At 49.7% G+C, this 24,014-nt stretch overlaps 2 protein-coding genes across 16 annotated transcripts in view; both read right to left on the bottom strand.

Moving 5' to 3' along the window:
* The window catches only part of Kmt2d (lysine methyltransferase 2D), a 40,039-nt gene extending 37,485 nt beyond the window's left edge, over positions 1 to 2,554 (bottom strand). For all 14 annotated transcript variants that reach the window (XM_060388657.1, XM_021634990.2, XM_060388658.1 and 11 more), the window contains exon 1: positions 2,419 to 2,554. The gene's annotated coding sequence lies outside the window, so the exon portion shown is untranslated. The remainder of the gene's footprint in view (positions 1 to 2,418) is intronic.
* Positions 2,555 to 8,294: 5,740 nt separating this feature from the next.
* Positions 8,295 to 12,135, bottom strand: Rhebl1 (RHEB like 1). 2 transcript variants are annotated; one of them, XM_021634967.2, is made up of 8 exons: positions 11,879 to 12,135; positions 11,253 to 11,324; positions 10,235 to 10,302; positions 9,921 to 10,003; positions 9,779 to 9,835; positions 9,527 to 9,574; positions 8,944 to 9,034; positions 8,295 to 8,801 (listed from the first exon to the last, which is right to left on the bottom strand). In XM_021634967.2, the coding sequence occupies exons 1-8, from the start codon at positions 11,928 to 11,930 to the stop codon at positions 8,712 to 8,714; spliced, it is 561 nt and encodes a 186-aa protein (XP_021490642.1). In that variant the 5' UTR covers positions 11,931 to 12,135; the 3' UTR covers positions 8,295 to 8,711. The 2 variants fall into 2 exon arrangements, with proteins under 2 accessions (XP_021490642.1, XP_021490643.1); XM_021634968.2 differs by having other exon boundaries at positions 8,953 to 9,034; positions 11,879 to 12,131.
* Positions 12,136 to 24,014: the final 11,879 nt, after the last annotated feature.

The following is a 24,014-nucleotide window of genomic DNA, read 5'->3' as shown; positions in this document are numbered from 1 at the left end:
TTCATGAGGCCCCTAACAAGCCACCTGTGGGAAGTGGGAACTGGAGTAGAGGTCAAGGCTCAAGCCAGGCCCTCTTCCTAGTCAGTCATTCGAGGCCTGGTTGCACCAAAGAGGACTTCAAAGTTTTCTGAATGTTTGCATCTTACATACCTTCCTATCAAATCCTCCACCAACTTTGTTCTCAGAGTTGAGGCCCAAGAAGCCACAAACAGCAACAAATAGAAAGCAACACTGATAATACAGTGGGTAGGAGGAGGACCGCCTCACACAAGGCCAGAGGGACAAATTCCTCTGCCCTCCCCCAAGCACAGCTTACTTGGGCTGGTCAAAGCTAGCACTGCCCAAGAAGGTACAGAAACTACCTTCTCCATCTAGCCTTGAGGAACAGAGTAGCAATGGCCGACAAAGAGACCTGCTCATGGAGCTGTGGAAGGTGCAAGACTGAGCAGCAAAGAGTAAACTGTCCTTTCTCTGTACCATAAGGAATCCGGGGGCATCTCCAAGAAGCCTGAAACCTTAGCCCCTGTCTACTCAAGCCTGCAGTCCGGCATCTACACCGAAATACCAAGTGCCATAGCAATCAGGTCCCTGGAGGCATTTAAGCAAATAAAGGCAAAGGTTCCCCGTCCCATCATTCACAGCCAGTAAACAGAGACACACTTACATCCCGGGGGCTTTCCCTGGATCGAAACTAGGCTAATACCTGGGCCAGGGCTCCTCTGATCTAGGAAGCTCACACCCCTTCGTTTTACATCTAAAAAGCCCAAAAGAGCAAGAATGGCGGCAGAGATTCACTCCAACCAGGCTCCTTCCTGTGTTGACCCTAGACCAACGGATTTCACTCCATTTTCTCTGCAAGGGAGGAAATGGAGGCTTGGAGGGGTGAAGGGCTGGAGCAGGCCCTTGAGTGAACAGCTCCTCAGTGGGACTCAGGACTTCCTGGTTCCCAGCTAGGGAACCAAACCACACCTCTCTCCACCCCCATTTTCGGTCAGCCCTCTAGGAAGGATCCAAATGGTAACACATTGTCCCTGGGTAGCCTAGGGGGCAGCCAGAGCTAACAAGGTACAGTGCCACTTAAGGAAGTTATCTGAGAGCAGACAAGAGGCAGAGACCACAAATGACAGCTCACTGTACTCCAAAACCCCTGTGCCACCTCTCAGGAATCTCTCAAGGGCAAAGACCCTACTTTCCCTTTCTGAGACAAGACTCAAGGAGACCTAGCAAATGTATCTTGGAGGGGGTGGAATGAGGGAGCAAAATGGCACTAGCCAAATCCCTGCTGGGCAACATGACAGGTGTGAGCGAGACTGTCCCAGGCCAGGGCCCAGAAATGAGGCGGGAGGTTCACGCTGCACCCTTCCTGCTGCACATACACACCCCTTCTCCCCAGCACCTCCTACCAGGGCTAAAGACACTGGCTTTCAGGAGAAAAGAGCACAAAAAAAGTCATTTCTCCACTAAAGAGGTGCAAGACAGCCGATCCTGCAGGGCTGGGGCAGCATCGGAGAACTATTTACCATTCAGTAGCCAGAAAAGCATTGTAGAGGGCTGGCAGGGGCTTTCAGGATGGGCCAGGGGCTCATGGACAGCTATCTCTGTACACTAGGCCCAGAGAAAGCAAGAGACAAAAGCCATTTTTTTTTTTTTTTTTTTTTTTTTTTTTTTTGCAGCCCACATTCGTAGAGAACAGATCTCAACGGCCTCCTCTATAATCCCCGGGAGATTATGTCCATCCCGAGAGGAGGGGACGCAGAGCAGGCTAAGACACCACTAGGCCTTGCTGGGGTCACTTTGCCAGGCAGAGGTAGTTTAAAGTTGAACAGCAGGGCCAGAGCTGCCTCGGCCCCACCTCCTTCTTGCCCCAGCCACCCTCTTCATCACACCAGTTTCCACCCACCCTCCCCTGGTGAAGAACCCAGGGCTCCTTTTTAGTTTCCCACAGACTGTTTTGGGTGCCCGGCTAGGTAGGAACAACATTAAAGTCCAATCTGCCACTAAGTCTGACCCGGCAGTGGCACCCCCCCCAAGTTGCTCTATCCCAAGTAACCCTGGGGGGTGAAGGTGGGGGTGGGGGATAGCAGCCTGGGATTGGTGCTGGCATGAGGGCCTGGGTCCTAGTTTGGTCGAACTCCCTCAACACAAAAATAAACAGGCAGAGAGGCTATCTGGACATGTTCCCAAACTCCGGTAGTTCCCTGAACCCCCAATCTTTAAAGAGGCACACCCCAAGAAACCAGGCCTCAGTTCTGCCCTGGCGACTGGCTCAGGTTCCCTTGACAGACCCTGCCAAGGGAACCCTCCCCAGTTCTGGCACCCCCTTCTCCAACCTAAAGGCCAGCACCGGCCAAGATAGTCCATCTGGCTGTGCCCCCAGTCCAACCCTTTCTGGGCCCAGGCCGGGCGGACTTCACTCACCTCTTCACAGGGCGATCCAGAAATCCTCATCCGAGAACATGGCCAGAGCCCGGGCCGCTCCCCGACCTCCAACCGCCAGAGCGATCACAGCCGCCCCCCACTCGGGGGGGCTTAGGGGGGCCAAGAACGGTAAATCCAGGTCGGAGTGGCCACCCTTCCCCCGAAAAAAAAAAAACAAAAAAAAAAAAAAAAAGGAAAAAAAAAAAAAGCAAGAAGCCAAGAGGGGGTTCTCTGCCTCGGGTTCCAGCAGTTTAGGTTTCCATGGACAGCCCCAGGGCGGCGAATCCCGAGCGGACACAAAGAGAGCACCGGTGGCTTTGATCTTGGGCGAGCAGGCTCCGCATCCGCGTCGCCGGGCGGCCTCTCAGTCCTAGGGCCCGGCCAGCGCCCCGGCCGCCCGCGCCGGGCTCGGGCGGAACGTCGAGGCTCTCCAGATGGAACGTCGAGGCGCCTCCCCAGCAGCCCGGAAGGAATGCCGCGCCGCGCCGCGCCGCGCGCCGGGCCCGGATGGAACGTGAGCCCCTCGCCGCCGCGCCGAGCCCCTCTCCCCGCCCGGCCGGCGCCCCGGGGCCGCGCGAGCTACGGCGACGCGGAGCCGGCGGGGCCGACCCTGACACACACCCAGCGCCGGGCTCCGCGACCCCGAGCGTCCCCCGCTCGGCGGCTTCGAGCCCCCCACCTTCTGCTCCCCCCGGGGAAGGGAGGAGGGTTGGTGGGCGAGGAAGAGGAAGGGGCGGGCGGTGCGAGCCCTCTGCCCGCTCCCCTCCGGCCGCTCCAGGCCCAGCGCTCGCCTCCCTTCCCCTCTGGCCTCGGGAGCTGCCCCGCCCCCGGCCTGGCCGGCTGTGGTCCTCAGCACCCCCTAGACCCCCGGCAGGCTGTGATCGCGGGGGGCCTAGAGGTGCATGGTCCAACCCCGGCTCCCGGCGCCGGGGGGTCAGGAAACTGAGCGGAAAGTGGGGAACGAGGCAGCCATTTGCAACCGGAGAGGAAAGTAGTGCAGCGCGGCGCCGCTCCGCCTCCCCCCCTCCGCCTCCTGCTCGGCCGGTAGGGTGGTTCCTGCGAACCGGCCGTTTCCTCGCCTGGGGTCTGGCCGGCGGCCCCGGAGACTCGTGGAGCGTCCGGCGCGAGGTCCAGGGGGGCCCTCTGGCCCGGGGACCCCCACTCAAGAAGGGGAGAAAGGAGAAGAGGAGGCCCTATTTTGTGTTGGAGCGGGGCGGCGGAGGGGTACAGCCCTCTTGGAGGAAAGGCTGTGACTCTGCAGTTCTACGCACACGCTCCGGGATCCCTCCGCCGCGGGTTAACCCCGACTGCGCCAGGCTGGCCGCCGGGCAGACACGTGGGAATAAAGACCCCCGCTTCTTCTCCCCGGCCCAGGAACTGCCTCCTTTACCTTCTGAGTAGTGAAGCTAGGATCCTGGCCACTTCTTAATTCTGCTCCCTCAAGTCACTGACCCTTGGAACTCCTAGCTTTGGCCGGGGACAGTCTTTGCCAAGGGGGGGTGGGGGGTGGAAAGAGAGGCTGGAGATTGGCCGCTGCTCTGCATCCTGGGAACTGGAGTCCGCAAGTGGAGAAAGTGAGGCAAGGCGCTTGGCGCTGCAAAGGGTGGGTTCTTGCCACGTTCGGGGGCCGGAAGAAAGCTGGACCGCTCTCAGGTCTTCTAACTCTAAGACCCTTTGGTGCCGAAGGGCTGTCGGTGTCCTCACGATCCCCAAACACCACTTTCTCTACCAAAACATCAATGTAGAGTGTCCCCACCCCGTATTGAATTTTCCCGAAAATCCTCTGAACCTGTCTTCCTCTTTTTTTTTTTTTTTAAACTAAACTAAATACCTTGCTACTTGGCTGGAATATTGTTAATGTGGATAAGACCCTGGCGAGGGCCCGCACCCCAAGTCTGGATGATAGGAAGCACAAAATTACCTTTTCTGTATAGACTGTATACATGGAGTAAGCAGGTTGAGACAAATTTACTGTGTGCTTGATACTTTATATCCTCTTTTCCCTCACCAGCATTGTGGAATTATCTCCATCTTACAGGTGAAAAGACTGAGGCTGAACAAGAGGAAGTCACCCAAGGAATCACCCTGACTGAGAAACCAAAGGCAACATTTTCCCCTGCAGATTCAAAATAAAAAATAAAGATTTAAGGGCCCATGATATGGCCTAGAGAGTAAAAGGCACTTACTGGCAAGCCTTAAGATCTGGGTTCGAGCCAGGCAGTGGTGGAGCAGGCCTTTAATCCCAGCACACAGGACGTGGAGGCAGGTGGATATGAAAGTTGGAGGCCAGCCTAGTTTACAGGGCGAGTTCTAGGACAGCCAGGGCTCCATAAAGAGACCCTGACTGGGGGTGTGGAGGGGGGAAAGATCTGGATTCAATCCCTATAGTGAAGGAGAGAGAAAGAGTTCTCTGACTTTCACAAGTCCAGGGTGCCCACACACACGAACACACAAGATAAATAATTTTTAAAAGATTTAAGAAGAAAGGGTGGAAAGAAGCTGGCAGATTAGGTCTGAGTCTACTTTTAGGGGAAAAGAACAGCATGATCCACTCTGAGGAAAATGTGCTGTATCCACAGGAACATAGCCATTAGATACATGTAGCTACTGAGTGCTTTGAAATGGAGGTACGTGCAACTCAGTAACTAAATCATAACTATGTTAGACTTAGCCACGGTGGCCTTCCGTACTGCACAGTGTGGATCTGGCTGTGGCCATAGGAGGGGATCAGCAGTAGCCACATCCTGCATGTGTCCCATTAACATCATGGTTCCCAGTCTCATCACTGATGCCAATCTCAGCAAGATTTTCTCAAAAGAAACTTCATGTGATCCCACAACTCTCTCAGCTATAGTGCAAGTCTAAGTAGGAGTTCAGAAGTGGAAGGCACCTCCCTCCTGCCTGTACTCAAAGGGGAAAAGCCAGCCCCCATTAGAAGATGATAGTACTGACTGATTAAGCTATGATGGACTGTCCTAAACATTGTGGCTATTACCTCAATTCTAGGTTTTATTTTGAGGCAAGGTCTTGTTATGTAACCCCTACTAACCTGGAATCTGCCACGTAGCCAAGGCTACCTCTCAACTCAAGAAAAGCTCCATGTTGCCTCCTGAGAGCTGGGATTACAGGCACAACCTGGCCCCTCATTTCTCACTTGAATGTGCTGAAACAGACTTACAACTTTTACTTCTGTGTTTATTTTTGTGTGGCTTTGTTAGCTCATGTGTACTGCATAGATGCAAGGAGCCTCCAGAGGCCAGAAGAGGGCATCAGAGCCCCTAGAACTGGAGTTACAGGTGGTTGTGAGACACTACGTAGGTGTTGGAAACTAAAGCCAGGTCCTTCCCCCTCAAAAGCATTAAGCACTTTTAACTGCTGAGACACAAGGCTGTTTTTTCTTTGTTTGTTTGTTTGTTTTGTTTTGTTTTTAATTTGAGTACAAACACTTCAGTCCTGGGATCTAGCACTTGGGATGTGAAGGGAGGAGGAGGAGGACTTTAAAGTCACTCTCTAACCTGAGGTAACTCAGTAGATAAGGTTGTTTGCTACCAAGCCTGATGAGTTTGAGCCCCAGGACCTACATAGTAGATAGGAGAGAACCAATTCTTGAAAGGTGTCCTCTGACCTCCACATTTTCACTACAGCATATGTGTTTTACACACACACACACAGTCCCAACAAAAAAATAAAATACCCAGCTGGACATAGTGCTGTACACCCAGCACTCAGGGAGGCAGATCTCTGTGAGTTGAAGGCCAGCCTGGTGTACAAAATGAGTCTAGGACAGCCAAGGCTACACAGAGGAATCCTGTCTTGAAAAAAAAGAAAAAAGAAACACCAGGCTTGTTTTTTCACAATCTGTGATTCATAGTCTTGAATTCCAGCTACTAGGGAGGATACAGCAGGACTGGCAGACTCAAGGCCCGCCTGGGCAATTTAGTGAGACCCTATTTCAATACATTCAGAGCCCGGCGTGATTGATTGTTCAGCCGTTAAGAGCCCTCACTGGTTGATCTTCCAGCTGGCCTAGGTTTGGTTCCCAGAACCTACCTGGCAACTCATGGGTCCATTTCCATGAGAGCTGATGTGCACATCTGGCCTTGGAGGACACTTCTCATATGTGGTGTTTAGATGTACATGTAGGCAAAACACTAAAAAACCCACTCACTAAAAAAAAAGGCAAGCAAACAAACTAGGACCACACAGCTAAAAATAAATCTTAAAAAAAACCAATCATTACTGGAGAGATGGCTCAGGGGTTAAGAGCACTTGTTGCTCTTCTGGAAGACCTCCTTGATTCCCAGCACCCACATGGTGCTCACCACCATCTAGAACTCTAGTTCCAAGGGGCCTGATGCCCTTTTCTGACATCCATAGGCCCCAGAAACATGTGGTGCAGACATGCATGTAGGCAAAACACTCACTCAGGAATAAAAAATGAGTAAGTTACCAGGCGGTAGTGACGTGACGTGACGTGACACACGCCTTTAAGCCCAGCACTCAGGAGGCATAGACAGGTGGATCTCTAGAGGGCTGACATGACGGCTCCAATGATTTCTGCCAGACCTGAAGATCTACGTTTGAGCCCCAAGACCCACACTGTAGGAGACCATCAACTCTAGAAAGTAGCCTTCTAACTTCTACTTGCCTGTTATGGTATGACCCCACAAACAGTATTTTTAAAATATAATTTGAAAAAGACTGGAGCTGTAGCTCAGTCACAGAATATTTTAGTATGTAAAATCTGATGACCAGATGACCCCCTGCCTCAACCTTCAAAATGCTAGGATTACAGGGGGTACCACCACATCCAGGTTCTGATGCCAATTCAGCCATACCTCACAAATGGGAAAGTTAGGCTGACTGGGTACTTGCACTTCCCCAGTGAGCAGAGGAGGGCTCTACTCTGCTATTGTTCCTCTGAGGTCTCCCTCACTGCCTTTGAGGATAAATTGGTGAGGGTGGTGAGCTGTCAACAAAGACAGAGGCAGGAGCTGGAGAGATGGCTCAGCAATTAGGAGGACATACTGCTTGTGCAGAGGACCCATGGATGGTAGCTTACAACCACCTGTAACTACAGCTCCAAGGAATCTGAGGCCTTTGGTCTCGTCAGGTCCCTGCACTCATACACACACACAGGCAAAATTTTAAGAGTGAAAAAGACTTCCCCCTTGGTAGCAGAAACACCCATCCTACTGCAACAGAGAATCAGAAAGATCAAAGCAAGTCTTTGATGCCTAAAACAAAAACAAAGCACAATTCCAATAGTATGCAAGGCACAAAAAGAGAACCAAGCAGATAAAGGAGGGAAAAATGTCTGCTATAAGCCAGGTGTGGTGGTCCATGCTCTTAGTGCCAGCCTTCAGGAAGCAGGTGGATCTCTGTGAGTTCTAGAACAGCCAGGACTACATAGAAACCCTGTCTCAACAAAAAACAAAAAACAAAAAAAAGGGGAGAAGGGACACAGTGGGTGGCAGAACTGATATGCACCAAACAATTACTTCTTAATCTTCTTAATTTTCTGGTTCTCACACACTTTTAGTCTCTGCCTCTACTCTCTTTCACATCATTAGAAATGGGGGTCTTCCTTCTTGCTGAGATCCAGCAAATGTCACGGTCCCAGGACAACAGCTAGTCGGCATATGGAGCTGGCCACTAGAGGGCAGTATATCTGTAGTTAAGGGAATCTTCAGAACCCACAAACTTAGATGGGTGGGGTAGCCCAGTAGAACTTGGGGGGAAGCAGCAAAATAGATGAAAAGGGCAAGCAGTTAAGTCTTCGGGTAGTGGTCCTTAGTGGAGAGAAGACAGGACTCCCTATTAAATGTTGAATCCACCACTCCTCAGTGCTCCCCACATAGAAAAGTCAACAACAATAGATTTCTCCGTTTATTTACAAATACACAGTCACCCCAGTAGCCTCTACATCAGAACTGCCAAGCAACCAACACCCTTAACCAACCAACACCCAAAATGGACCCAGGAGGGTAGGTCCTCGATAATCAATGCCCAAGACTCATATCACAACTATACAGACTGTAAAAGTTCGTTTAGAAAAGCAAGGAGTTAGAAACCAGTCTCCGTGAGACACCTTGCCCCTTTGTAAACATTAGCATCCAGGCTAACAGAACCTGGGATGAGTGTGCAAAAATGACGGTACCACACTGTACGCCCACAGTGCTAGGGACACAATTGGCCAGCATACCACTTAAGTCCTGAGAGTCTGCCCCCCTCCCCCTGCAGGCTGGAAAATGCCTGCGGCGGACACGAGGCGGTCATTCCGTGCTAAGAGCTCACATGAGATGGCATCGGCGGCCTTGCCCGTAAGAATTCTCCACACGGGCAATCTCCTGGATGACTTTGATGAAGATGTCTTGAGTTAGCTACAAGGGATAAAGCAGATTCAGGGGGTAAAAAAGTCAATTAGTTCAGTGCCAATGCTCCCCAGACCTGAGGCGAACACACCGCCCGCCCGCCCGCCACCAAGCAGTGTGGAAGATACTGCTAACCACGCCACGTCCTCACACTGAGCACCTGGCTCTCTCGAGCAGACGACTCCATAAACGTCGCACCCCAGGACTCCGCCAGCTTCTTCCCTTCAAACGCCTGCACCTCTCTGGAAGCAGATTGGGAACATGTAAGGATGGAGGCAGGTAGCAATGTCTGCAGGTTCTCGGACAGACCTTTAGGGGTCGGATTTCCTCTGACGCTTCACAGCCCTCCCCCAAGGTTTGATGAGGGTGAGGAAAGAGAAAATACATGTAAACAAAAGCATGACAGATAAATGCAAGACTGAAACTTGAAACATGGATTACGGCTTTATGACTGGATTATCCTTAAACCGCCATTGAGGTAATATAAAGACGGAAACAGGCTAGGCATGGTGGTCCCCACCATGGTCTCAGCTGGTACTATTTAGGAAGGCTGAGGCAGAGGAGTTAAAAGGACAGTTGGGCTACGTGGTGAAGATCCCAGCTCAAAAAAATAAATAAATAAAAATCAGGAAGTAAAAAAAAAAAATCTAGCAGCAAAGCCAGGAAGGACTACTGTTAACTGATCCCTAGTCCAGCTCACTTCCCTTTGCCCTGAGCAGCAGAGTTTTACACACCTGTCTCGAGAGAGGTCGGCCTTGTTCCCCACAAGCACCGCCGGCAGCCTGTGAGAAAGCAGCAGTTACTGCTGTGCGGCTGTAAGATCCCCTTCCTCATCCTCCGTGGTCCCCAAGTACTCCAACCACACCAAGGCTAGGTGATTCCCAAAAGCCAGGCAAGACCTACGTCTGGCCTCCTTGAAGAATTCACCCCTCTGCCTTCTTCCACATCCTCACGCCCACCCTGTCTCTATTTCCAGGGCCGCTGACCTGGTTTTGCCATGGCCTTCATGTAGCTTTCGGTACAGGCTCTTAATGATTTGGAAGCTTCAAACATAAGAAGACCTGTACTGTTAGTACTAGGGAAATCACTGAGTCTCACCCAGCCCCACCGGGAATCCCAATCGCGTACCTACGCAGAGAGGTGACAGAATATACCAGCACGTAGCCGTGGACGCCGATGATGAGGGAGTAGGGCAGGATGCTGTGCTCATCCTGACAAGAGCACAAACATGAGTATTGAGTAACACGGCTCAGGTGGTGTGAGCTGGCGGGACAGCACTCCCCGACCCTCCCCGGGACATGCCTTGCTCCTGTCTCTCCCATTAAGTGTTTGTGAAGGTGCTACGGAGCCCTACACATGCTTCGTGCACATGAACCACACAGACCATCAGACTTTACCCAAGGTTAATCTGTAACACTCGGACACCCTACCCCGGCTGGTACCTGTCCTGCTGTGTCCACTAGATGTAGGTGAAACTCATCTTTGCCAAGAGTCACTGTCTTGCTGTAAGCTGGAAGAACAACAGGAGAAACATCTTGACTGGGAGGTGCTTTGTAGTGCGGGTGATCCTCCATTCCCGACCTGCCCCACCCAGGGGTGACACAGACAGACCGGCTACATTCCTCTACACCACTGGTTCGAAACCTTCCTAATACTGAGACCTCTTAATACACTCCCTCATGTTGTGGTGACCCCCAACCGTAAAATTATTTTTGTTGCTACTTTATAACTGTGATCTTACTGTTGTTACGGATCGTAATTCATATGTAAATATTTTTGGAGGTAGGGGGTTGTAAACGGGATCCCAACCCACAGGCTGAGAACCCCATCTATTCTATCCTGGACTAGAACCTTTCAAATCCCACTTTCTAGACACAGAACAGGATTCCCAGAAGCGATTAGATTATATAAATAAATCCCGATCTATTCTATCCTGGACTAGAACCTTGCAAATCCCACTTTCTAGACACAGAACAGGATTCCCAGAAGCGATTAGATTATATAAATAAATCAGCCCCTTGACAACAAAGAAATCTCAAATTATAGTTAAAGAGGGTACCCAGTCTATTTGGTTCTAGCCCCTTCACACTGAAGAACACTACTCATGAAGGGCACACGCTTTTAATCCCAGCATTCGGGAGGCAGAGGCAAGCAAGTGGTCTCAATGAGCTGGAGGCGAACTTGGTCTACAGAGCTAGTTGTAAGACTGCCAAGGCTACACAAAAAAAGCTAAAAAGGCCCGGGCTGGTGGCTAACGCCGTTAATCCCAGCTCCCGGGAGGCAGAGGCAGGCAGATTCCTCTGAGTTCCTTCAGGCCAGGGTGGTCTATAAAGCGAGCTCCACGACAGCCAAAGCTACATAAAGAAACCCTGTCTCGAAAAGCAAAATAAATTAACGAATAAATAAATAAACAAAGAAGTAAATAAATGAATAAATAAAAAGCCAAAAGGTACTACTTACTATTCTCCACTGTAGGATCGTAGCCTTCCAGGAACTCGCCTTCCACAAATTGATGTGCCAAAGATGTCTTCCCTTCAAGGACCAGAGATCGTTGTAATACAACCATCCATTCTTATTCACACCTTTTGTCCTTTCGGACTGTCGCCAGGACCAAAGTTCACCCCAAATCAGCTTCGCAGTCTGGGAGAGTCCAAGCAAACCCCCTCGGCCTACGATTACCACCATCCTGACGCCTTACGCGTTGATTCCGCAGCGTTTTTGCTGCTGGATGCTTTCGGCGGCGCCGCAGAAAGCCTTCCCCTGCCCCACCCCCTCAGGACTCCCCAGGATCAAGCGCACCAGCCCAAGGACACTTGCGGCTTCCTGCCCCGCGTAGACCTCCACCACGCCTTCAAACACTGATCCCACGCCCCGCTCCCAGAGCAACGCGGGGACCACTGATGCAACCACAGCCCGGTGCGCGTTAACCCTTGCGCGCTCCTCGTCCAGCATCCCTCCGCCCTTCCATCTCCCGGCAGGAAAGCCGACTTCTTCCCAGGCCACTCGGCTCCTCGTGTCTCGCTTCCGCGACAGCGCGCCTCTCCTGGCCACAGAGCAACGGTGCTCTCGGGAGGGCGGAGACTCACCTACGGAGCGGTACCCGAGGATGGCCACCTTCCTGTAGCGCACCAGCGGCATGACAGGGACGCCGCCCGAAGGGGCTCGCGGGAGCGCCGGCCGATGGAGCCCAAAGATCGGCCAGGGTGCAGACGGCGGTGAGGGCGGGAAGGACGGCCGCTCACCGAAGCTACGCCCTGCAAGCCGGAAAAAAAACAAAACAAGCCGCGCGCCCCGGGCAGACCACGTGATCACAACACCGCGGCTCTACGCAAGGAGCCCGGCGCGGAGGGCGGGACACCCGGCCGGGCGGCTCCCGGCTCCGCCCCCCAGGCTGCTCCCCATTGGTCTGTTAGAATGGAAGGGGAGGGGTCATCCTCGGGAGGGAAGGGTGGGCCTCACGTGGAGCGGGATCTTTGGGAGCTGCACATGCGTAGACCTCAGCCTGTTCATTCATAAAGAAAGAGGAAGGAACTCGGGGTCCTAGAGGTACTTGCCCACTTGCAGCCTAGCCAGCGGCGCCGAGAATCGCACGTGGAAAACACCTGTTGTGAAAATACAACACGAAAAGTAAAGCCGGTTGTGGCTGGGCTGCAGTGTTTGCTTTTGAGATAGGGTCTCGCTGTGTAACCCTCTCTATATAGACCCTGCTGGCTTCAAATTCACTTGCCTCTACCCCCCTCCCCGGTCCTGGATTAAAGGGGTGCACCACTACAAGTGGCTTTGGGCGGGAGGTTTTGCTGAAAAGAGTCTAGGCCTCTGGAGGCCGGTGGCGGTGCTGCCCGAACCCAGAGGACCCCAGCATTCAGCCCGGACATTTTGCTGGGCGTTTTCAGTCGTCTAGAATGTAATCCCAGACCCGGAGTTCTTGCAGAAACTGCTTCAGAGTGCGACTCTACAGTCTCAAGTTGCCTTATCATAAGCAGGGCGCTCATTTATTCCGCAAGCATTTCTTGAGCTCAGCACTTGAGGGTTGAGGCAGGAGGGTGCTGGATGTTAGACACCAGCCTGGGCTACACAACATCAAGCCACCCAAGATTAATGTGTAAGACCTTCCCCCCCCCCCAAAAAAAAGCCAGGCTTGGTGGCCTAGGCCTATAACCACAGGATTTAAGAGGCAAAGACAGGAAGGTCAGAAGTTCAAACTCATTACGGCCTCAGCTACATAGTGAGTTTGAGCCCAAGAGACCTCGTCTTAAAAAAAAAAAAAAAAAAGGAAAAAGAGCTGGGCAGTGGTAGCACATACCTTTAATCTCAGCAGAGGCGGGCTACTCTGTGAGTTCGAGGCCAGCCTGGTCTACAGCGTGAGTTCCAGCGCAGCCAAGGCTGCACAGAGAAACCGTGTCTCGGAAAAACAGAAAAGAAGAACAAAGACTGTTGAGCACGTTCTACTCGCTCTGGGCCACTCACTGTCCAAGGTTAGCGGGAAGAAAGAAATGACGTACAGGGTCTCTGTTCCCTTGGCGTTTAAATTTATTCACAGAGGTTTTGTTGCATGAGCCTCTGCTTGTGTTTTAGTGTGCAGAACAGGTGTGCACGCAAACCTAAGACAGACGATGATGTCACAGGCTGCTAGGAATGAACCAGTGGTTTCTTCCCTTGATAAGGCAGAACCTCGGTAATGTTGTGCTTGTTTTAAACTCTATCCGATTTGGGGCATTTAAGCCTCTAGTTCCCCTCCACCAACCCTTTAACCCTAGGTAGGAGAGGTTAGTGGGGTAGTGGGGAGAGGGGGTGCAGACCCCTTTACTCCTCCCAGTTGTTAGGGCTGGTGGGTTCCTTTGGGGGCTATACCAATCTCCATCAACAGCAAATGTGACAAGCTGTCTCCTCTATCTATCTCCTCCAAGCCACTGGGCCACAGAGCACCTCTCTCGTGTCTCTCCAAGCCATCACACCATCTGTCTCTGGTTTCTCCAAACTGCTACACCGTCTCTTTCTAGGCTCTGGTATTTACATTGCTCAGAGTCCTAGGCCACACCCCTCATGCCCAAGGCAAGGCTTTACCAGCTGTCAAAGACCACACTCAGAAGGAGGCAATTGTCAGCTGCCAACAAACTAAAGCCCAAACTAAAATCCCACACTTGGGATTAAAACAAAAACATATTTATGTAACATAACTGAGTTTTTAAAGAAACCCAAACTTCCACTACAAAGTAGCCCCTGGGGGAGGATGTCTGCAAGGTTCCAGGTAACGCTGGTCATTTCTTGCATGTCTACTTTTGTTTCCTGTCTCTGTAGAGAAGCTCCTCCGCCAATGTGTCTACTGTCAATGAGATTACATCACCACATGCACAAACTTATAGCCAAGCGACCTTAGACTAACAGTGTGGAATTCTGAGCCAAAATAAAACACTCCTTCCTTGAAGTGGTTTTTCTCGGTTATTTGGCCACACACATACAAAATTCTAAAGAATGCTGCGCTTCGTGGAGCTTCTTTGTATTCCACAGCTAAGAATTCGCCTCCTTGCTGGTGTATAAATAAGCATTGTTCTCATCATAAAGAGCACTGGGAGTGGTGGCTCACACCTTTAGTCTCAGCACTCAGGAGGCAGAGGCAGGCAGATCTGTGAGTTCAAGACCAGCAAGGTCTACAGAGCAAGTTCCAGGACAGCCAGAGCTACACAGAGAGACCTTGTCTCAAAAGACCAATAATAATAATAAACATCAATGCTTAGGGGCTTTGGCCTAAAGCAATATGAGGTTTGGGGAATTTTATTGGTTTTATATTTTATATATTTTTATTTGGATTGGGGTTAGATTTTTTTTTTGGGGGGGTGGACAAGGTTGCTCTGCATAGTTCTGATAGTCCTGGAACTCATTCTGTAGACCAGGCTGGCCTCAAAATCACAGAGATCCACCTGCCTCTGCCTCAGAGTGCTGGGATAAGGTTGTGTGGCTGGCTCTTTATTCCTTTTTCCTTTTGTTTTTGTTTTGAGGCGAGGTCTTACTATGCAGCCCTGGCTGGCCATAGACAGACAGTAGCCTTGAACTCCCGGAGATGCACCTGCCTCTGCCTTCCAAAGTGCTGGCCCAGAAAAATACTGTATTCTTTCTTAGGGATCTGTGGGTTGAATCAGCCATTCTCTTGTTTCCTGTCCTGTGTTTGCTCATGAGGCTGAAGTCTCAAAGGAAGCAGAAAGTCCAGAAGGAACTTGAGTGTTGGGTGTTGGAGCCAGGGTGCTGACTCAGACTCCGTCCCTGCCCACCCTCACCCCTTCATGTGTCTCTCATCAATGAGTGGCTTTGGGCCCTGGAATCCATCCAATAACATGATTCTTCCATTGGTATTACTCTGAAAAAGGCTCAGATCTGCCAAGGTTCAAGTCTCGAGATAGACTATTTCCTGATTTGCCTGCATGTATGTATGTATGTATGTGTGCCACACGCCCCTGCATTGGTGCCTGTGGAGGTCAGATGAGGGCATCTCGTCCCCTGGAACTGGAGTTACAGACAGTTCTGAGCATCTCTGTGGGTTCTGGGAACTGAACCCAGGTGCCAGCAAGGGCTCTTACTCTGAAGCGTCTTTCTATCCCCTGTGGCAACTTTTCAGTTTCCAGCAGGTTGTCTGTGCATTAGCTGTGGGAAGGTGGAGTTCCGCGCTCACGCAGTCTGTTTCCACGTCTACAGTCTGTTTTCCACAGCTCTGCCCTCACCACCCGTCCACTCTTGGACACCCAGCCTCACAGCAGACAAGGCTATTGTCGACTGCTGTGGGAACCTCCAAATTCAGCGTCTAACCTACAGCCACCTGACCTTGCTAATATCTAGCGTGTGATGGCTACCTGGGTGAAGCCAGGCTACACTGTGGTTTTTGTCATTTTATGTATTGGGCTGTTGGTCTCTGTATGGTGCTTGTTGTGAAGTTTGAAATTCTGATGACCGGCGACAGTCTCATGGGGGATTTATGTAAGAATTTACCCCGTTTCTGGGTTGTTAACTACAGCAGCTTATATTGGTGGTGCATGTAAGCTGGCTGGCTACACCTCGAGCTCAGGAGGCAGAGGCAGGTGGAGCTCTGCTTTCGAGGTCGGCTCTGGTCTACAGCGCAAGTTCCAGGCTACACAGAGAAAGCAAGTCCCGGAAAACTACATGAAACAAAACCTACTTGAGATCTAGTTCATAGCTCAGTGGGAAGGCGGGTGCCTAGCAAACAGGAGGTCCTGGGTTCAATTACTAATACAATTTAACAACAACGAAACCTTGTGTGGATACAGTAACAGAAAGGCATAGTTCCAAACCTCAACAAAGTCACAAAGCTGAGGGAATTGGACCTGCACCTCTACAGTTCTTGACTGTTTGCTGATGTTGCCACCTCAAGGCCACAGGACCTGTCACCTGCAGGTGTCACATCTACCTCCTCCTACTTTGTATTGATATTTTAAAGCAGTATCTTCATGTTTAAAAGCTTAAATGAAACTGTAATTTTTGGGTTTGTTTGTTTGTTTGTTTGTTTGTTTTTTGAGACAGAGTTTCATATGTAACGTAGTCTGGTTGGATGGCCTCATCCTCCTGCCTCAGACAAGTGCGAGCCACCAAACCAAATCCAGGTCTAGGGAAGGTTTTGGATGACAGCTTTAGAAACCTGAAGATGGGGAGGGAGAGACATGGTACTTCCTTTCTCCATCTCCATCGCTTCTCCGCGTCTTGGTCAGAAAACATCTGTTATCTGCACTCCTCCCTTCTTTCTCTCCACCCTTAACTTCTTAGCTCCTCCCAATCCGTTCTCCACTCAGTGCCAAGGAATTTTAATTTAATTTAATTAATTTTAATTTAATTAAACTCCTAATTTTAATTTAATTTAATTTTTACTTGTTTTGTCTTCATTTCTTTTGGTTTCTTTCTCTTCTTTTTCTTCTTCCCCCCCAAGACAGGGATGGTCTGTGTAGCCTTGGCTGCCTTGAAACACACTCTGTAGACCAGGCTGGCCTCAAACTCAGAGATTCTCCTGTGTCTACCTCCTGAGTGATGGGATTAACGTCCTGTGCCACCACATACTCAGCTATTTGTTTTTTCAAGAGGAAACATCTCTTGTAGTCAAGTTGACCTTGGATTCAATTTTAGCAGCATCATAGTTTATTGGCAGTGGATATGGTTTATTTTTTGTGATGGTTTCACTATATAGCCAAGGTTGGCCACAAACTAAAAATCCTTGTGCCCCAGGCTTCCAGATGCTAAGATTAGAGTCTTAAGCCACCACACGTGATTTTTAATACCTTTTTCAAGTCAGGGTTTCTCTATGTAGTCCTGGTTGTACTAGAACTAGCTTTGTAGACCAGGCTGGCCTCAAACTCATAGAGATCCACCTGCCTCTGCCTCCCAAGAGCTGGGATTAAAGACATGTGCTACATGCGCCACCACCTGGCAGGTGATTCTTATTAATTTACCCATTCCTGGGTTTTCTTTGATTTTTTTTTTTTTTTTTGAGGAGAGGGGTTGGTAGAGATGGCTCAGCATTTAACATTGCACACTGCTCTTCCCAAGGATCTGAGTTACATTCCCAGAACCTATGACAGGCAGCTTATAACCTCCTGTACCTCCAATCCCAGGGGCTCAGATGGCCTTTTCTGAGCTTCCTGGTACCCAAACACTCATGACGTATACACACAGGGACACAAGTATATAATTATATGTAACCAAAAATTAAACTAAGCCAGGTGCAGTGATGTACACCTGTAGTCCCAGCACTTGGGGAAGAGATCTCTGTGAGTTCAAGGCCAGCCTGGTCTACAAAGCAAGTCCAGGACAACCAAGGCTATACAGAGAAACCCTGTCTCAAAAAAAAAATAAATTAATTAAATTAAATATCGGTCGGACATGGTGGCACATGCCTTTAGTCCCTGTACTCAGGAGACAGAGGCAGAAGCATCTCTGTGAGCCTGAGGCCAGCCTGGTCTACAATACTGAGTTCTAGGATAGCCAGGGCTACTTAGAGAGATCCTGTCTCCAACCCAATAAAACAAACAAGAAAGATAAACGTGTGTGTGTGTGTTCACAGAGGTGGTACACAGGTGTGTGTATAGGACAAAAATCAGTCTTGGGTATTATTTCTCAGGAGCTGTCTGCCTTGAGTTTTGCTTTATTTGTAGTTGCTATCATTACTGTTATTACTATTATTATCATTTTATGTGTATAATATCGGGGAGTGACACATACATTAAGGTCAAAGAACAACAGTGTAGAGTTGATTTTGTCCTTCCATCCTTACAGGGCTTCCCAGGATTGGACTCAGGTTGCCATACCTTAGAGGCAAACACTTTTTCTACTGTGCTGTCTCACCGGCCCCTCGTTCTTTTAGACAGGGTGTCTGTGTGGGTCCTGGGCTCCACTGACTGGGTTGGCTGCTGCAGTGAACACCAGGGCTCTTCTGATGCCACTTCTCCACTGTTGGGATTGCAAGAACACAGCCCCCCAGGCAGCTTTTACGGGACGCTGGGGACCAAACGCAGGCGTTTGTATGCACGTGGCTGGCACACGCCTGAGCCTTCTTCGAAGCCCTGCTGGCTTTATTTTGATTGTGCTTCAGTTTGTTTGTTGAGGATGGGTTTTAAGCCCTGGATCCTGTTGCCTCCATCTCCCATGTGCTGTGACTACAAGTGTGTGCTTGGGTCTCATTTACTTACGCACAGACATACGCACACGTGTACAGGTGTTAGTGGTGGTGGTAGTCCCGGCAGTCAGTGGGGCCCCCACAGCCTAGGCAAGCTCTGTACTACTGAGGATGAGCTATGTCCCCATCCATTTTTTTAAATTTATATTTTGAGGGGCTTGCTGACATGGCCCCGCAGGTAAATGCACTTTACTGGTCTTCCAGAGGGCTCTGGTCCAGTTTCCGGAACCCACAGGGCAGCCCACAACCATGTGTGGCTCCCTGGGATCTGATGCTGTCTTCTGGCCCCTGCTCACACCAGGCTCCTCATTGTGTACACACATGCACGCTGGCTGGCAGAACACTCAGACACACGGGCTCAAGTTGCCTGACTCATGATTCTCAGCCTCCTGATCAGGGCCATTAGCAAGCTGCAGAGATGGGCTTCGTGCGAGCAGTGGAGACAGCAGGCATGCCACCAGACTGGGGCTCAAAGAATCCTTTTAAAGTTCACCTTTGATCCTACTGTTTCCCCCAACCCAAAACTTAATTGCCTTAATTACTACTCAAACAAATTCATGTTCAAAATCTCCGGAGTTTGGTGGCAGACACCTAGAGTCTCAGCTACTGCGGCTTTGAAACAGGAATATCACGTGGGTGCTCAAATGGATCCAGACACTCAGGGCTGGCGAGACAGCAAGACACCCCAACAGCAACCAGAAGGGGGAGGGTGAATCTTTAGTACAGTAGAAAGCCTAGTGGTATTTGCAGGGCCTGGTAAACGTTTGCAGCATGGAAGTGGGGGAGGGGGTGCTCTGCATCTGACCTTTAACCTTGTTTACATCTTGCAGCACCTCATCATAGCCTCTGGCGCCCCCGAACAAAATGATCCCTTAAGAACACAACAGATAAATAAAATCCTAAATAAAACACACACACACACACACACACACACACACACACAAAAGCAGGATGGTGGCAGTGGCGGCAGTAGTGGTGCTCAGGAAGCAGAGGCAGAAGATCTCAGGCTACACAGAAAAGCCCTGTCTCAAAAAAGCAAAAACAAAAAACACAAACAAACAAACCACCCCCAAAAAAGAAGAAAAACAAACAAACCTAAAAGTACATATAGCTCTGTTGTTTTTAGGTGTATAATCACCAATCCATGAGAAGCAACCAGTTTAAAAGCTGCGTCCTCTGGCATGATGCTCCTTCTCCCCAAAATCCTTCCAAGAACTTCTAGGTTTTAACATAGAGTCTTAAAGGAAACAGAAAATCTCATCTTATCCGACAAGAGCCTTCATCCCGACACTACTTTGTCACTGAAAACCAAACTCCATATACTCAAATACTCCATTCCTATCAGTTTTTTAAAGGGGAGAGAAAAGTGTGTGTGTGTGTGTGTGTGTGTGTGTGTGTGTGTGTGTGTAGGGGGGGTTCAGAATCATGCTGGGAGAAGAATATAGGAGTCTCAGGTTATTCATTTAAAAACCAAACAAAACAACCCACACACACTCAGAGACTTTAGGTAATCTTAAACCAGGCATGGGAACACTTTAATCCCAGCAGAGGCAGGAGGATATCAGTGAGGCCAGGGTGGTCTAGATATTGAGGTCCAGGACAGCCAGGGCTACATAGGGAGACCCTGTCTCAAAAAGAAGAAAAGAAAGGATTCTATGAGATTGGGTAGACCAGCAGAGGAGTATAACAAGGACGGGGTGTGTGGTGTGTGTTGGATCTGAGATTAATCTCAGCTGCTGCAGCTGCTGCAGTCTTAAGCAGCTGTTCTCTGTTCTGTGGGCAGCTGCAGCGTTCAGCCCAGGCCTGGCCCTTAGGGTGGTAACTTGGTCTTAGCCTGTGGACATCAGCTCCAGCTGAGCCAAGGCTCTCCTCCGAGGACCACCGGAAAGCAACCGAGGACAGCAAGGAGGGTGCCCAGGTCTAAAGAGTTCTCTCTGGACACCATCAAACGACTGTGCTTAAGTCATGGGGCCCAGCAGAGACGGGCCAAGACTCAATGTGAACTTGGGCTTTCAAAGAAGCAAAGTCAAGACTAGAGGTAGCGGTTGAATTCTGCTTCTGGCCCATCCTGCTCCCGCTTTTCTGCACTGTCCACCGCCTGTTTTCATACACACTGCGTAAGAGTGGAAGCATTTCCTACTCACAGCTGAGGCTGAGGCAAGGAAATTCAGATATTCAAATAAGAGAATTTATCCGGGGATAAAGACTATCAAAACCCTTATCGGATGTCAGTTTCTAATTAAATTAATTTGCCTTAATTTTCTTTTCTGTATAGGGCATTTTACCTGCAAGTATGTCTGTGTGCCACTTGCATGCCTGGTGGAGACCAGAAGATGTGGGAATCCAGCTGAGTCCTCCCCAGAAGCAACAAATTCTGTTAGCCTCCAGGCCATCTCTCCAGCCCCCAGTTTCCCATTTGTTAGTTTGTTTTTCGAGATAGGGTTTCACTGTGTAGCCTTGTCTGTCCTGGACTCACTTTGTAGACCAGGCTGGCCTCGAACTCAGAGAGATCCACCTGCCACCACTCTCAGCTTATAAAGGTAACTATTTTTAAGGTTTATTTATGTGTATGAGTGCTCCATCTGCATGTACACCTGCAAGCCAGAAGAGGGCAGCAGATCACACTTTAGAGGGTTGTGAGCCACCCTGTAGGTGCTGGGAATTGAACTCAGGTCCTCTGGAGGAGCAAACAGTGCTCTTAATCACTGAGCCATCTCTCCAGCCCTTTCTTTTGTTTAAAGGTTTTACTTTTAGTTTTTAATAGTGTGTGTGTGTGTGTGTGTGTGTGTGTATGTATGTGTGTGTAGAGAGAGATAGAGAGGAGAGAGAGAGAGAAGAGAGAAAAAGAGAGAGAAAGAAGGTGGAAGAGAGGTCTTCAGGAGGAAGTTGCTACAAATGAAGAGGTGACCATGAGGAGGTTGCTATGAGGACAAGGACAGGGTAGGAGCAGCCAGGGCAAGGCTAGATGGCCGGAAACAAGCAGGTGTGTGGGAATAGGCCAGATCAGCACAGCTGGGTTAGAATAGACGAGTATCTGGCCATCTATAGTGCTTTAAACCTTATTAATAAATGTAACAGGTCTCCCTAGAATGGGTGTAGAAAAAAAAAACATCAATTTTACATCTCTGGTCTCTTCCTAAAGATTGGAAGCCTCTCTTTCTTCTTTGACCACCACACTCACAGGTCACAAATATCAGCTGGACATGCTGGCCCACGTCGGTGTTCCTAACACTAGAGAGACTGAGGCACGACTGCATGAGACTGAAGTCAGCCTGGTTTACAAAGGGAACACCAGCCCAACCTGGGCTGCAGAATGAGACCCTCCCTAATCATCATCATCATCATCATCTTAATCTTTATTTTGTCCTAATACTAGAGGTTGGAGATCCAACACCAATGTTCTTCCCAATTCAGTTCCTAGTAAGAGTTCTCACATATGCTTCTTCCTTGAGACTTGGGGGGGTCTGGAGGGGTGGCTCCGTGGCTAAGGACATTGGCTGTTTTCACAGTGGACTTGAATTTGGTTCTCAACACCAGCACGGCATCTCTCAACTGCTGGTAGCTTCAGTTTAAAGGGAATGATGCCCTCTACTGGCCTGCAGAAGAACTACACTCCCATGGTATACTTACATGCAGTCAAAACTCTCGCACATTAAATAAAAATAAATTTTTAAAAAAGACGTAAGAGAGGCAGGGTACTCTGATACTTCTCTTAGCTACACTAGTCTTATCACTGCCCATACTTCTAACTTCATTTGATCTTTTGGTTTGATGCTTGTTTGTTTTTTCAAACAGGGTGTCATGTAGGCCAGGATGGCCTCCAAGGAAGACCTTAGGTTCCCTCCTGCCTGTGCCTCCCAAGTGCTGGGATTACAGGAATGAGCCACTACTCCTGGAAATTTTTTTTTTCTAAAGACAGTATGCCATGTCTTACTATGTTGCCCAGGCTGGCCTTGAACTCACAGTGATCTCTCTGCCTCTGTCTCCCAGCCACAGGATCTCGTGCTATAGGCCAGGGTGGCCTGGAACTCACGTGCAATCAGACTGCTCTTGGCCAGTAAGCAGTCTCCTTCCTCAGCCTTCTGAATGCGGATTGCAGCTGTAAGCCGCCACGCCCTCCAGCTCCCTTAGCTTTGGCTACTTCCTTCCCAGCGCTGTACACTCAGCACACTGCAGAGCTATGTCCAGAAAGAGCTGTATCGCTGGGACTCACACCCAGAGCTTTGCGTGTGCTCAGCAGGTGCTCTACCACTGAAGTATGTCCTCGGTCCCCTTGCCCTTTTACCTATTGGTTTACTAGCTTGCCGATATATATTTCCTACCTGGATGGCTATACAGCTTTAACCAAGGAAGCTAGCCACTAAACGTAAAAGAAGAAGAGCCAATGAAAATAGGAAGTAGGAAGCAGGCTGGCGGTAGTGCACATCTTTAATCCTAGCCCTGGGGAAGGCAGAATCAGTGCATCTGTGAGTTCGAGGCCAGCCTGGTCTAATAGTGAGTTCCAGGACAGCCAGGGCTACACAGACAGACCCTGTCTATCTAAAAAACAGACAAACAAATAAACAAAACAAAAAACAAAACACAAAAGAAAGAAAAATAAGAAATAAGGATGAGTAAATGGGTCAGTGGGTAAAGGACACTTGCTACAAAGCCTGACCGTCTGAGTTCAATTCCCAGAACCCGCTTGGTGAAAGGAGAGCCCCAACTCTAAAAAATTATTCCCTGACCTCTAAATGTGCACCATGGCACACGCACACTACGAAACACACACACACACACACACACACACACACACACACACACACACACACGCTGGAGAGATGGCTCAGAAGTCATAGGTAGTTGCTGCTCTTGCAGAAAACCCTCATTTGGTTCCCGGCACCACATGGTGGCTCATAACTGTAAGTCCATCTCCAGGGCATCTGATGCCCCCTTCTGGACCCCATTAGCACTCCATTATGCCTGAGTGTAATATACATATGTACAAACAGGCAAACACTAGTACACAGAAAATAGTAAGTTGCTGCACCTTTTTTCTTTTAAAAGCCGGGAAGGTCCCTTGAGCATCTTCACACACGTGTCCCACTGCTCTCTGACAGTGTATTCTACTTCTTTACTTTAAATAAAATGGCCCTGCTACTTTAAGGGGGTAGGAGAAAGCTATGCGGATTTTACAGTAATGCAGTGAGATGAACAAGCAAAATGAAGAGCAGCTTCAAAGCACGTGGTTCCCACCAGAACACCCTTCTTTTTCTAGACACCTTTCCCATTCTACCATGCCTTGGCTGTAGCACCCTGGGAAACTGACTTACAGCTCCTTGCCTTGAACTGGATGTGCTGGTTCAGACCTGAAATCCCAGCACTCAGGAGCCGAAGGACGGAGGACTGCCTGGAGTTTGAGGCTGCTCCAGCAACACAGTAGCCTCTAAACCTCGGCTACATAAATAAGACCACGGATAAGGGGCGGGGGAAGGAAAGCAAACATATTTTCCCAGGCTCCTCATCTGTGGTTTTATAGTGATGTTGTGAGGACTGGATGAGAACGCATGTACCAT

This window comes from Meriones unguiculatus, chromosome 8, assembly GCF_030254825.1.
Source record: "Meriones unguiculatus strain TT.TT164.6M chromosome 8, Bangor_MerUng_6.1, whole genome shotgun sequence".
Taxonomy (NCBI): domain Eukaryota; kingdom Metazoa; phylum Chordata; class Mammalia; order Rodentia; family Muridae; genus Meriones; species Meriones unguiculatus.
Note: the sequence above shows the minus strand (reverse complement) of the source record. Positions and strands in the feature narration are given on the sequence as shown.

What these genes read in the sequence shown, in the direction of transcription:
- Rhebl1 (XM_021634967.2), bottom strand. Translation starts at nt 11,930, where the DNA reads ATGCCGCTGGTGCGCTACAGGAAGGTGGCCATCCTCGGGTACCGCTCC. An exon ending in GAAGGCCATGGCAAAACCAG is followed by an intron (nt 9,575 to 9,778) that starts GTCAGCGGCCCT and finishes GCTTTCTCACAG; the next exon opens with GCTGCCGGCGGTGCTTGTGG. An exon ending in GAGAGAGCCAGGTGCTCAGT is followed by an intron (nt 8,802 to 8,943) that starts GTGAGGACGTGG and finishes TATCCCTTGTAG; the next exon opens with CTAACTCAAGACATCTTCAT.